This window comes from Centruroides sculpturatus, unplaced genomic scaffold (assembly GCF_000671375.1).
Source record: "Centruroides sculpturatus isolate CEXI.00-Female unplaced genomic scaffold, Cexi_2.0 scaffold2168, whole genome shotgun sequence".
Taxonomy (NCBI): domain Eukaryota; kingdom Metazoa; phylum Arthropoda; class Arachnida; order Scorpiones; family Buthidae; genus Centruroides; species Centruroides sculpturatus.
The window spans coordinates 11,488-27,264 of NW_019386540.1; the positions used below are offsets into that span (position 1 = coordinate 11,488).

The window sequence follows — 15,777 nt, forward strand, 5'->3', positions numbered from 1 at the left end:
CTTCATACTCATTTGTATCCTTGCCCAATTTTCAAAACCTGGCATAATGCAGTTATTGAAGCTACTGGGCATGATTAAAAATTAAGACAGCATAAGCACAATTATTCCAGATATTACAGGTTCTGGCAAGTAAAGAATTTTCAGTGTCTTGCCACAAATAAGCTACATATTGATTATTGACCATTTGTGACATGCCATAATGAGCAAAAATTTTAAAAAATAATACGTAAAAAATTAAGTATTCTGACAGTTTACAAGTTAATTATACTTTCTATTTGCAAAATTTCTTCAATCTTAACATAAAATAAGAAAAAAGTGAACTTTTAAGAAATTTGTGGGATTTCCTGGGTTAAAAATACAACCGGAATCCCGAGATCTTGTTTGAGAAACCCTAATTTTGTCGATTCATAATGTCCCCACAAATGGAAACAATTTGTTTGTGAATGTCTGCTGGGTGCTCACCTTTTGCATTGAGAAAATGTATGAAGGAACACAATTCACATTTTGCAGGATTCTGAACTATTGCAGCCATTGTAAACATATGCTACTTGAATCAGACTTGGCATAGTAATCATGAACAATCACAAAAAGACTGCAAAGGTTCAGATGAAATCAACTATTGTCAACATATGCACTAAAACATTAGCTTTCTGCTTATACATAATGTATTTTTACTTTTTTGGACATATCTCATAATTGTTAATAAAATTGGCTCAACTTAGTGTGCAAGCCAATGATATGGTCTTTGGCTTTGGGTTTTTGTTTGTTGTCTGTAAACATTATAGAATTAGATGTTAACCAATAAGCATTCACATATTTGAAATAAAAGGATTGATAATTGGTTAACTTCTCAGTTTTAATTAAATAGATGGCACCAAGGTTTATATGTACAATTTATGGGAGAAAAAAGATTTGTGAAAAGTACATCATTGTATATGATGGGAGCAAGGGTCTATATCAGTTTCTCAACCTCTAACGAATTGTCGCCCCCTTCAATAAAATTGTTACCTATTATCACCCCCTTCACTTTAAAATTCCGATGCCAAGGACCAAGATTAATGCCAAATTCGTACTAATCACCAAACATATGCCGTAAATCCATCGGGCTAGTTTTAAGGCTAATTACTAAATAAATTACGTAATTAATTTGGCACTAGAGGTAAGCGTTAGGCGCAATATAGCGTTGGTGATTAGCTATATTACATTGGGTTTAGCGATGTTTACAAATTCGTACTGCATAGAATAGACTAGTGACTAGTATAATGTTATTTGTTTAATTATTGCATGATATAACGAATAAAATATCTAATTATTCTTAATATAATGTTTTACTATAGAGCCCAGAAAATTGTTTTTTGCCCCCAAAATATAAATTGTTACTTAATCACCCCCTCAACATGGAAAAACGCCCACATAGGGGTGATATCGTCCCCGTTGAGAAACACTGGTCTATATGGACTTTTTTAGTTTATTCAAGTGACTAGTAGGTTGACTTATAAGAACAAATTCATATTCCACTAATACCACTATAAGTTTAAAAAGGTCTGCAAATATTTTCTCAGTCATTTCTTTAACATCAGAGGATCATGAACAATTATATATATTTATACACATAAATAAAAGGGAGCGAGTTTGTCAAAAGTATGTAATTATAAAAATTAAAATGTTAACTTTCTCAACCAAGTAGTTGTCCACTAATTACATGTACAATTTTTGAGATACTCTTGCCCCTTCCCTCTCTATCTCATATAAAGTAATAAAAATTACAATAAATAAATAAAAAACAAGCTTTATGTAAAAAAACATTTATTTTGTCATTTAGAAACAAGTTTTTACAACCAGTTTGACAATAAAAATGATTATAATTAATCAGTCAATCAGGTTTTATACAAATACATACATGAAAGGAATTCAATGACAATTAAAAACAAAACACAAAATGAACATGTTAACAGACAAATATGCAACATAATTTACTTGTATACAATGTCAAATGTCAATTTGTATTTACAAGAGATGTAAAAGAATGAAATCAAAATCTTTAAAATATGAATAAATATATGTACAAGATGAACTATGAATTTATGTATAGTGGGACAAACATGTATATTTGTGATCACCATATTGTACATTACAATGAAATAATAATAATCTACAAATGGCAGTGTGGAAGTGAAGTATATTATAATTCTTATCAACTAGCTTTTAATAAATATCACAGCTTTTTCTTTTGTATTTTCCTCTTCTATTGCTCTCCATAGGAAAAAGATTTTAAGTGCTAGCCAGTGCTCTATAGTAATCGGCCTCTGCATTCTGCCGATCCACAATAACAATACATAACCTTTCCAGGAACGCTACCTACATCATAATTATAATCCCAAGTCAATTCTGTGCCAGCACGGATATGCCTATAGAAAAAAATAGTTTATGTAAGTAAAATATTTACCATGATCATATAAATTGAAATATTTTATCAGTGTTAATTAAGATTTTCTATATTTGATCCTAATTAATTGACTAAAGCTAAACATTTTATTTTTATAGAAGCATATACAAAACAAATTCAATGATGATGATGATTAAGATTTAAAAATATAATTTTTTCAGACTGTTTTTCAGTTTCTTTTAGTTTAAGTTTCTAATAAATAAATAAATAAATTTAAAACAGTGTTATTAAAATTTATTATTCAAATTCTGTTATTTTATTTTATTTTTCCAAACAATATTTAATTATACAAAAGAAAAAAAAAAAAAAAACACACAGTTATTGCTATCTGGATATGAATCATCATCATCTAATGAAATTGGTAAACTTTGGATAATATAACTATATTACTATACAATATATTATACAGATTTAACTATCATTGATCCCTGAAAATTAATTTAAAATCTATAAAATCTGATGGAATAATATCAGAAGCAAGTAAAAGAACTACTATGTAGTATATTTTTCTACACCACTATTTTTAAATCCTTTGTTCTGTTTGTTCACTTTATGATGATAAAAGTTATTTTATCAAATGCACCACCAAAAAGAAAGTTTGTTTTTTATTTCACAAAAAACTATCTTAACTATACACTGAAACATCAATATAATACTGGCCAAGTATCTCCTTAAAAAACCAAAAATGAAAACATGTGTTATGTTGATGAATTGCAGTTCTAACTTCTATCTCGAGAAACATATCTTAATAAGAAAGAAAGAATGTGATACTTCCCTTAAAAATGTAGAAATTCTTGGCATATATAGTCTAGTATTGTATGTGCATGAAAAAACTTCTTTTACATCTGTTTGATCATTACGAATAGTGACACCACAAATAATATATTTGCAATAAGTAAGATAATTAGTTATGCAATTGCATTACAGTATATACCAATTATCCAGGCTAGTGATGGGGAGAACATGCATGAAAAATCGAAAAACACATAATCCAACACACATTTCTTAGAAGGAAATAGTCTTCTATAAGCTTTAGTTCACATTTTTTCCAGCTAGATGGCATTGTTTTGTTTACACAAAATATTTTTTTAAACAAAAGAAAATTGTGTGTGGTCAAGCTGTAAGGAACCAAGTCTGAGCTTTATTTTTATTTTACTTTTATTTTGCTTTCATTATATTTTGTTTGGGGCTTATGTTTAGTTAAGACGAAGGTTTCCTCACCATTCACCTTAGTAACTTAAAAATAGAAGAAAAACCAACTCACCGACGAAAGAAAAGCGCCGTAGAAAAACTCGCGCACACTTGCGCTTCCCAAGCGGAAAAAGTAAGTCCGCACCGAAAAAAAGGGGGGGGAAGACCCCACAACCCAGTTAGGAATCGCTAAACCTTAAAAGAATAAAGCATCCCGATAATTGTTAAAAAGAATAATGTAAAAGGTTAGCGAAGTATTGTCGGAAAATAATCTGCCAGATAAACAAGAAAAATTTAATGTTACAGATAAGTATGTAAATGAGGAGAGTGAGCTCATTCAGAATTGTGACGTCACCTCACACTATAAAGCCTCTAACTCAAGTGAAAACGAACGAGGTGAATTCCTGATAGCAACGAGCTTTGGTGAGCTTCGTAGCAGTGAACGAGAGAGGTGTCCGATAGGATTTTGAAGTTATTCGATTTGTGGATCGACGATTATAGAAAGTCTTGAGAGTTTGAGGAAATAGGTTCCTAGTATATTGAGGTGACGATTAGGATCTTTAATTTATAAGAATTATTGTTTATAAGTTAATTCTTTGATTTTGTCGAATTCCAAAGGGGAATAGAATTAAGTTAGAAATAGATTGATTTGAGTTTGTCGGTTTGATTCTTGTTGAATTTCATTGAATAAATTATTGTTTGACTTTTACTAAATACTGTATATAGTTTATTACTAGAAGTTTAATTAAATATTTGATTTTGTTATTGACAAACTTTGTCATTATTTAATTCGGTGCACGCTTAAAGTCCAGGCCTGGCACACTAACGCGAATCCGCGTAAAGTACCCGTTAGGGAACGGCTATTTCCGGCACACAGTAGTGTCGATAATCGTTGGAAAGTCGGAAAAATAATATAGTACTTTACAAAGCACCATTTTTGTTTGGCCAATTTTGCATAAAGGAAAAAGCTGCTGCACAGATGATCTTCATATGAATAAACAGAGTACACTGTATTTCACAAACATTCTCATAGTGTAAAAAAAGGTTCCAAAGAAATGATTATTCATAATATAGATATCTTCTTTGATGGAGAAGTTAGACAATCTTCAAAGAAATGTAAGACTTAATCCTGTTTGCCTAAAGTTGTTATATAATTGAAGGCAGCAATAATGGCCCCATATAATGGTTCTCATTCTAAATCTATCATATCTAAAACAATATTTAATATGTCAAAATATTTTGTCTATCTGGTAATGTTTTTTTGGTTAAATAGTATAGAATTACATTTTGAAAAAACTGAATAGTTATTTTGAAAATCACTGATATAAACAAGTAATGACTGACTTGTGAATGCTTGTGTTGTCGTTTGAAATGTTGTGGCGACAAGTAAAGATATTTTACAGTAGTTTTACTTAATTTAATTAGTTAATGTGGTAATGATAATATTAACGAGTGAATAAAAACCAGGAAAACTGCCTAGTGATGTTGAAGAGACCACAAATTATGTGAAAAGACATATTGCCATGGAGATAGTTCAAAAGGAAGATAAGCTTAGCCCTCTTAAAAGACCTAAAAGACTTATTTATACAGGTGTGATAGAAAGAGATGAAGGATAAAGGAAACATGGAGGAGCTATTCAGGTAAGTCAAAATATATGGATACTATAGGAAAGGTAGAATTCACTAGAATATTTTCATCATTTGGACTTAGGCTTGCATTTTGCATTGAATAATCTCCTAAACTGGTTTTGACATATATACATGAAATGAAAAGAAAATGAAGAAAACAATCACAGAAGCACAACAATTAAATACAGAGTTAATGTTAATGTATTTGATAAGCAGGTATACAAACAAGCCTTTGTCATTTTATGGCGTTAACACTGGGAGGCTAATACAACATCTGAAAAGGAAAAGTGAATCTATAAACCAGGAATTAGTATCTGAAAGCTCATATTGATTTCATATCCAAGCATTCCAGCCATTACAGTAGGACCAAGAATCCTAATAAATATCTGTACCTGAGCTTAACATCATTACACTATATTGCATGAACAAATAAGAATGAATGCATCAAGAACAAGGAGTACGTTTCTGAATATTGGTACAGATACATATTCAACCACAAATTCAATCTTATTTGGCACACCATTCCAAGACACATGAAAAGACTATGATGTGTGAAGAGTGAGCAAGAGAGTGTATAATATTAATGTTTCATGTATGAATATATGTGGCAGCTAATGTATTCAAGTATATTTTTACTTACAAATAATAACTATTAAAAAAGGTTTATTAAAGACAGTCCTCAACTTTCAGGCAATTTTGTTCTTTCAAATATAAGACTTTGATACTCTAAAATCAGTTTTCCTATGCTAAACTCACTCTCATACATTTTCACTTGACAAACAAAAGTTTCAAGATAAAGTGGTACTTTTTTCCAGTTTTAATTTTAATAATTTTTACAAATAATTTTGCTGTTAATCTATTGTTTTATGCTGTAATATATTCCCTGAAAAAAGTAAAACTTTTAACCTTTAAATTAAATAATATAAAATCTCTTATAATTTCTTTGCAAATATAATGCCTTTTATGACCTATAACTCTATTATTTAAACTTTGCATTACATCAAAAGTGAAAGACTGCCTGTGTATAAACCATCATGCTTCAATATCCTTCTTTGATAAAAATTACTTACGTCATGGCAAAGAATGCAACCCAAGGGAATCTCAGATCATGAGTGTCAACAAATACATTCTGTACAAAAACATTTGGACAACAACTATGCTAGAAAGGATAATGATATCAAAAAATCATTAATTTAAACAAAACAAAAATCATTAATTTCTAGAAATACAAGAAAAGAACATAATTAGTTACATTTAAATATCGTCCAATATTTCCACATGTCTTGGCATCCATAATATAACAGTATTCTTCATTGAAATAACTGCGAAGAGAATTGAACTTTGTTTCTCCGCTATTCCTTAATGGTGAAATAATTGGCATTTTAATATCTCTGGTGTTGGTAACAGATTTTAATGATTTACTGCATTCAACATCTGTAGGAAGATAAGAAAGCTCCTTTAATTATCATTAAAAATTTGTAGAAATTATATAAATTCTGTTAATATAAAACAAAAAAATGATCATATAATCTGGTTACTAGCTAAGTTTTTTCCTAGTGATAGATCAGTTGAAAGAAATTTGCCAACAGATCAGAACATTCTTTTATTGTTAATCAAATGACTTCTAGAAGTCATTCACAAATATTTACTCATGAATGTAGAAGAACAAATTGTCAGGATCTATAAGAATTTGTGCTGAGAATTGATTGCATTTACATGAATTCTCAGGTTACATTCAGCAACTTAAACAGTTGAATAAAGAAAATTAATTTTTAGCTTATAGCTTCGCATTGAATGCTTACCCTAGTTTGAAAAACTTAATTTTTAACTAATAAATATTTTTTATAACTGAATCAATATCACATTATTTCAAAGATATATACACTAAATGTCCACTTTATAAAATACATCATCCTACTAATCTTGCTATTAGATAAATCCTCTTTCTTATTTAGTCTGATATCCAGGGCCAGTGTGAGGTAGATTCAGTGTGTTTCCTGGAATCTGGCTCCATGCTTGAAAATGTCCCATAGTCCACAGCAAGCTCATCATAAATTTTGTAGAACCATGCACATTTTGTGGTGCCTATGCTTAGTATTATACATATATAGTAAATTCAATTGCAGAATACATAGTTAAGAAAAGTATCCTAACAATATTTTTTCAGTTTAAACTACTTAAGTTGTATGTATTCTTGTATTGTATTGTATTGTATGTATAAGTATATATTTATTATAAGCACAAATTGTTAGTAATTTATTATTATAAAATTCAGAAGTATATATAACTACATTTTTTGCTCTGTACAATTTTTGAAACCTGGCCTCACAAAAATTTATGTTACCCTGGTGATAATTAGATTCATAGAAGAAACAGGATTCAACTCCAATACTTTGATGTTTTCTGTTCTAATACAGCTGAATACAAATAGACATGCCAATATTTATTCAACATGCAATACCTAAAAGAATGTTCAAAAATAAATACTCAAAATTTAATGTATAGCAATAACTATAAAGTTTAGTTTGGATACAAGTAATGCAAAACCAAAAGCAAGATGAGGAAATTGTTATAACAAAAATTATAGCAGTACATACAGTTAAATTTGTGATACCTGTACAATTTAAACTTAATTGAAACTTTGTGAATAGGTTTTAAAAAGTGTAAACTGCAATTTCATCTTGCATAATCTGTATATCTATCCCCTATAAAACAAATGGAAAATACTGACATATTTTTACTGTTCAAAATTTAATGTATCTAACTGTATGTTTGGTAACAAGTGTTGAGATAAAATGTTTCTTAAAAATTAATTTGTAGAATAAAAAAAAGTCACTGTATAAATCATTAATTACACTACGTAAAATCCAAATAGAAGGCATCAAATTATCATAGAAATTAAGATAATTATTTATCAATAACTTTGTTACAAATATAAAATAATAACTTCATATGGTATAGTTAATAAATTCATTATCTTACCATCTTCTGTTTTAATGCTATCATCTTCACTATCACTAAGAGATTCTATGAAACAAAAGAAAGTTTTGAAAATCTATATTATTAATTAATAACAGAAATTAAACCAATATATATTATTTTTTGTTATTTACCCTTATGATCACTACTATCATTGGTTGACAATCTTTTCGTAACTCGAGGTCGCCGGATCAATTTTATCTTATCAAACTCTTCAAAAATCTTATCATTAGAAAGATCAGATTTGGAAGCATTTGCTAAAGATAAAATGTAGAATTAGCACCAAAATAGATAATTTGAATAAAGTTGCAAAAATATACTTTATGATTTTTCTGTGTTAATTAATGAAAACTACATTTTCTTAATTAATTTGGAGAAAAATCCTGATATCAGATTAATCAATTATCTTAATACTCAACTTGATATAAATTTTCTCAATATTTAATACAAAAATAATACTATTGATTTCTAATAAATTAAAATATATGTATCATAAAATCATATGGGAAAATACATACAGCAGGTGCTGTTTATTGTAGTTGTGGATACTGTCATCAATTTTCTTATGTTGTCAGAATTAACATGTCCCAAAACATAAAAATTAAATAACATTACAAAACTTTTGCTTAGGACCATCCATTAACTATATGTACAGTTAATCTCTCCCTCTCTGTTATGTACAATAATTTACTTTTTATAACTTCCACCCTTAAACTGTACACATAATGGATGCCTCCTTATTGAAATCAGAAATTCACTCAGAAATTTCTAATTACAATTATATCTTATAATGGTTATAATCAATGCTGTTCCAATAAAAACATTAGCACAATGGTCAGAATCAATTTAAATTAAAATCATTCAATCATATAAAATATTTACTCTTGATACATTTAGAAAAATTAGCTAAAAGTATGGAAAAGGAAAGTTTTATTGCAGCTGATAGGTTGTTTGACCAGTAGAGAAAACAAAACAACATTGTGTACTGAAATAGGAGAAAAGATGAATTGTGGATAAGATAGGATAGTCAAAAAATATCTACAATGCAAAAGAACAGCACTCAAATTTCATGTAACACCCAATCATACTTATTTGTTTAAGCATTAAAATGCTAAAGAATTTCAATCACTGAAGGAATTTATTATGGTTCTTTGCAGTGTTAATATGCAAAGCCAAAAAAAAAAGACTTATAGATATTGGAAAAAGTAAAACTCTTACATGTTTTAAGATGTACAGCATTTACACCTGGATTCATGTTCAAATGCAAATACCTGGATGAGAACTGACATTTTTAATAACTCATTAATTAAATGAGGTAAAAACTTCAAATGAAAGATTGTTTATTAGTAGACATTTGTACAAAAGAAATAAAGAAAAACAGGGAGAAATGTGGGATAATGCTTCCTAAACTTCATACTGATAAATTCCATATTTTCAATGTTATTCTGGAAATACAGGATATACATTGGTGCAGATTTTGTAATGATTTTATTTCAATTCTAATAACTATTTAAACTTAAGGTTATTTACATGAAAACACAGTAATCTGCAGATGCAATCTGGATTATGATGTTTTAGCTCCTTATATTTGGAAGTTTAGTTATTTGGTAAGAATAAAATGTTTGATTACCTTTGGCAGTATTTTAGAATGCCAGGATGCCACAAGCACTGTTTAATAATTAATTAACTCTACCCCAAATAGTTTGCAATCATACTTTATGACCAAAAATAAAACTTTTATTTTATTTTTTACCTCAAAAAGTCAATCATTAATTTTACAAAAGACAATATTAAATGAATTTCATGGAAATACTAAGCTAATATTGCAATTTGTTCCAATTCTTTTGATAATGCCATTGATTCTGTTACTGCACAAAATCAAAAGAATTTTTAGAAGACTAAATTTTAGTTTATTGTATAAAAATATCTGCTTTAAAAAACCAAATTTGTTTTCCCAGTTCTACAGATTTCAGGTTTTTGTCAATTGAACAAGCAAATATTTTTATTATTAAAAGCAATACAGTAGAGCTTCGATTATCCGAAAGTCAATCATCCGAAAGAATTCCAGTTGGCAAATTTAAATTTTTGCCAGTGCTGTGGCGCTGCAATCTTTGGCTATGTCTTGGGCTACTCAAATATTTTACGTTTTTGATACTAAATTAACTTCTGAAGTATAATTTATTATTGTTATTATNAAAAAATGAACTTAGATCAAACTTCTAACTTAAGACGTAATTTTTGTTTTTTAAATAAAACATATTATAAAACTTTACAATAAATTTTGTACTAAGACCAACAGATGAGCCCGGCATTGCCCGGGCAAAAAACAACAACAAAGACTAAGATTATTAGATTATTTGGTACTTCTAATCCTTCTTGCTTGCTTGCTTGCCCTTTGGTGGCAAAGTTAGGCATTAGCTATGTTGACTATTTTGCCCTATGTAGTTGTTTTTAGGGTATGTGAGTGGAGTTGGTTGGAGAAACAGATGGCAATCTTGAGTTGAAGAACTTGAAAGGTCTAGAAGAAACGTTTGACAAAATCAGTACAAATGTCAAGGGATTGTAGGAGCATGCACAAGGGGGTATGGAGTTGTTGGTGGTTCAGGATTCTGTGAATGAGCAACGTCGAAAATAAGTGGATGAATTAACTGTTTGTCAACTGTTGGCAGATAAAATGAGAGATGGATGAGAAACAAGTTAGATTGATTTAGTAGTTATAGGTATTTTTGTATTCATTAAAAAAGGTCAATAAGGATTGAAGACAATTGCTGATATTGAGTAGATGATTTTTTGTAAGACTGTTATTGGAGAGGATTTTTCCCAATGTTGTCAAATTTTGAACACTTGTTGAGGCAGTGTATTGTTGTGTCTGTTTTGTTTGGACAGTGTTTGCACTGGTCAGTGGTGCAGATATTGTGAGTATAAAGAAAGTGGTTCATAAGCAAAGTATTGGTTCTTGCACGATTGATGAGGACGTTGATGCAGCGGTCAGTGATGTCAGGAAAAGAAATATCTGATGTGTTAGAAAATCAAGGATAGAGATAGTTTTTGGGGTAGGTGTTTCCAGCTGTTGTTCATGTTTTTCATTGTCACACTTGATGAGAGTGTTGAGGTCTTCGGGGGTAATATAGTGGGTGATGTCTAATCCTTCTATTCTAATAGCCTGGGATACCCCCTAGTGGGTGTTCTAGCAGCAGCGATGTCATTCCATGGTATAAATAATAAATTCCTATTATAAATAAAAATAATAATATACTGAATTTCTCATAGTGTACTGTACTAAAATGCAGCCAAAAATGCAAAAAATCACATCAAATAATAATATACTGAATTTATTGTTAATTTAAATAATAGCTATGGGTGCCCCTAGAGGCCATTTTTGGCATACAGTGACAGAAAGAAAGAAAGAATCCAGTTTTTCAGCTTTATATAGTATTATTTTAAAAAAGCAAAGGTGGTCAATACTGCAATCACTCAATCTGATTCTTATTTTAGTGATGAAAAGTCCTGCTACTGAGAATGCCCTTTCCGATTCAATTGATGTGAGTGGAATTGTCTTTAATGCATTTAAGAAAAGATGAATGTTATGTGATTTTTCACCTGTAGCCTGGAAGATTTCTAGTTTGTTTTCGAGATTGTAGTACTTCTTTTGCTCTGTAGTATTCTTGATTTGTCTACCTTGGCTGCTTTAATAGCAGCATCAAGCTTACAGCCCGATAATTTGGCAGTTCGTTTAAAACTTTTCTTCATAAACCTGATTATTAAAGCCATACTTGCATACTTCATACTCATTTGTATCCTTGCCCAATTTTCAAAACCTGGCATAATGCAGTTATTGAAGCTACTGGGCATGATTAAAAATTAAGACAGCATAAGCACAATTATTCCAGATATTACAGGTTCTGGCAAGTAAAGAATTTTCAGTGTCTTGCCACAAATAAGCTACATATTGATTATTGACCATTTGTGACATGCCATAATGAGCAAAAATTTTAAAAAATAATACGTAAAAAATTAAGTATTCTGACAGTTTACAAGTTAATTATACTTTCTATTTGCAAAATTTCTTCAATCTTAACATAAAATAAGAAAAAAGTGAACTTTTAAGAAATTTGTGGGATTTCCTGGGTTAAAAATACAACCGGAATCCCGAGATCTTGTTTGAGAAACCCTAATTTTGTCGATTCATAATGTCCCCACAAATGGAAACAATTTGTTTGTGAATGTCTGCTGGGTGCTCACCTTTTGCATTGAGAAAATGTATGAAGGAACACAATTCACATTTTGCAGGATTCTGAACTATTGCAGCCATTGTAAACATATGCTACTTGAATCAGACTTGGCATAGTAATCATGAACAATCACAAAAAGACTGCAAAGGTTCAGATGAAATCAACTATTGTCAACATATGCACTAAAACATTAGCTTTCTGCTTATACATAATGTATTTTTACTTTTTTGGACATATCTCATAATTGTTAATAAAATTGGCTCAACTTAGTGTGCAAGCCAATGATATGGTCTTTGGCTTTGGGTTTTTGTTTGTTGTCTGTAAACATTATAGAATTAGATGTTAACCAATAAGCATTCACATATTTGAAATAAAAGGATTGATAATTGGTTAACTTCTCAGTTTTAATTAAATAGATGGCACCAAGGTTTATATGTACAATTTATGGGAGAAAAAAGATTTGTGAAAAGTACATCATTGTATATGATGGGAGCAAGGGTCTATATCAGTTTCTCAACCTCTAACGAATTGTCGCCCCCTTCAATAAAATTGTTACCTATTATCACCCCCTTCACTTTAAAATTCCGATGCCAAGGACCAAGATTAATGCCAAATTCGTACTAATCACCAAACATATGCCGTAAATCCATCGGGCTAGTTTTAAGGCTAATTACTAAATAAATTACGTAATTAATTTGGCACTAGAGGTAAGCGTTAGGCGCAATATAGCGTTGGTGATTAGCTATATTACATTGGGTTTAGCGATGTTTACAAATTCGTACTGCATAGAATAGACTAGTGACTAGTATAATGTTATTTGTTTAATTATTGCATGATATAACGAATAAAATATCTAATTATTCTTAATATAATGTTTTACTATAGAGCCCAGAAAATTGTTTTTTGCCTCCAAAATATAAATTGTTACTTAATCACCCCCTCAACATGGAAAAACGCCCACATAGGGGTGATATCGTCCCCGTTGAGAAACACTGGTCTATATGGACTTTTTTAGTTTATTCAAGTGACTAGTAGGTTGACTTATAAGAACAAATTCATATTCCACTAATACCACTATAAGTTTAAAAAGGTCTGCAAATATTTTCTCAGTCATTTCTTTAACATCAGAGGATCATGAACAATTATATATATTTATACACATAAATAAAAGGGAGCGAGTTTGTCAAAAGTATGTAATTATAAAAATTAAAATGTTAACTTTCTCAACCAAGTAGTTGTCCACTAATTACATGTACAATTTTTGAGATACTCTTGCCCCTTCCCTCTCTATCTCATATAAAGTAATAAAAATTACAATAAATAAATAAAAAACAAGCTTTATGTAAAAAAACATTTATTTTGTCATTTAGAAACAAGTTTTTACAACCAGTTTGACAATAAAAATGATTATAATTAATCAGTCAATCAGGTTTTATACAAATACATACATGAAAGGAATTCAATGACAATTAAAAACAAAACACAAAATGAACATGTTAACAGACAAATATGCAACATAATTTACTTGTATACAATGTCAAATGTCAATTTGTATTTACAAGAGATGTAAAAGAATGAAATCAAAATCTTTAAAATATGAATAAATATATGTACAAGATGAACTATGAATTTATGTATAGTGGGACAAACATGTATATTTGTGATCACCATATTGTACATTACAATGAAATAATAATAATCTACAAATGGCAGTGTGGAAGTGAAGTATATTATAATTCTTATCAACTAGCTTTTAATAAATATCACAGCTTTTTCTTTTGTATTTTCCTCTTCTATTGCTCTCCATAGGAAAAAGATTTTAAGTGCTAGCCAGTGCTCTATAGTAATCGGCCTCTGCATTCTGCCGATCCACAATAACAATACATAACCTTTCCAGGAACGCTACCTACATCATAATTATAATCCCAAGTCAATTCTGTGCCAGCACGGATATGCCTATAGAAAAAAATAGTTTATGTAAGTAAAATATTTACCATGATCATATAAATTGAAATATTTTATCAGTGTTAATTAAGATTTTCTATATTTGATCCTAATTAATTGACTAAAGCTAAACATTTTATTTTTATAGAAGCATATACAAAACAAATTCAATGATGATGATGATTAAGATTTAAAAATATAATTTTTTCAGACTGTTTTTCAGTTTCTTTTAGTTTAAGTTTCTAATAAATAAATAAATAAATTTAAAACAGTGTTATTAAAATTTATTATTCAAATTCTGTTATTTTATTTTATTTTTCCAAACAATATTTAATTATACAAAAGAAAAAAAAAAAAAAAACACACAGTTATTGCTATCTGGATATGAATCATCATCATCTAATGAAATTGGTAAACTTTGGATAATATAACTATATTACTATACAATATATTATACAGATTTAACTATCATTGATCCCTGAAAATTAATTTAAAATCTATAAAATCTGATGGAATAATATCAGAAGCAAGTAAAAGAACTACTATGTAGTATATTTTTCTACACCACTATTTTTAAATCCTTTGTTCTGTTTGTTCACTTTATGATGATAAAAGTTATTTTATCAAATGCACCACCAAAAAGAAAGTTTGTTTTTTATTTCACAAAAAACTATCTTAACTATACACTGAAACATCAATATAATACTGGCCAAGTATCTCCTTAAAAAACCAAAAATGAAAACATGTGTTATGTTGATGAATTGCAGTTCTAACTTCTATCTCGAGAAACATATCTTAATAAGAAAGAAAGAATGTGATACTTCCCTTAAAAATGTAGAAATTCTTGGCATATATAGTCTAGTATTGTATGTGCATGAAAAAACTTCTTTTACATCTGTTTGATCATTACGAATAGTGACACCACAAATAATATATTTGCAATAAGTAAGATAATTAGTTATGCAATTGCATTACAGTATATACCAATTATCCAGGCTAGTGATGGGGAGAACATGCATGAAAAATCGAAAAACACATAATCCAACACACATTTCTTAGAAGGAAATAGTCTTCTATAAGCTTTAGTTCACATTTTTTCCAGCTAGATGGCATTGTTTTGTTTACACAAAATATTTTTTTAAACAAAAGAAAATTGTGTGTGGTCAAGCTGTAAGGAACCAAGTCTGAGCTTTATTTTTATTTTACTTTTATTTTGCTTTCATTATATTTTGTTTGGGGCTTATGTTTAGTTAAGACGAAGGTTTCCTCACCATTCACCTTAGTAACTTAAAAATAGAAGAAAAACCAACTCACCGACGAAAGAAAAGCGCCGTAGAAAAACTCGCGCACACTTGCG

At 29.3% G+C, this 15,777-nt stretch overlaps 1 protein-coding gene across 1 annotated transcript in view; it reads right to left on the bottom strand.

The window, feature by feature from the left end:
* Positions 1-1,789: 1,789 nt before the first annotated feature.
* Positions 1,790-15,777, bottom strand: part of LOC111615256 (histone-lysine N-methyltransferase SETDB1-like) — a 51,724-nt gene continuing 37,736 nt past the window's right edge. The window contains exons 19-23 of the mRNA XM_023356670.1: positions 8,379-8,501; positions 8,248-8,292; positions 6,518-6,699; positions 6,336-6,424; positions 1,790-2,408 (exon numbers count right to left, since the gene is read on the bottom strand). Coding sequence (XP_023212438.1) covers positions 2,291-2,408; positions 6,336-6,424; positions 6,518-6,699; positions 8,248-8,292; positions 8,379-8,501 — 557 coding nt within the window. The 3' untranslated portion in view covers positions 1,790-2,290. The remainder of the gene's footprint in view (positions 2,409-6,335; positions 6,425-6,517; positions 6,700-8,247; positions 8,293-8,378; positions 8,502-15,777) is intronic.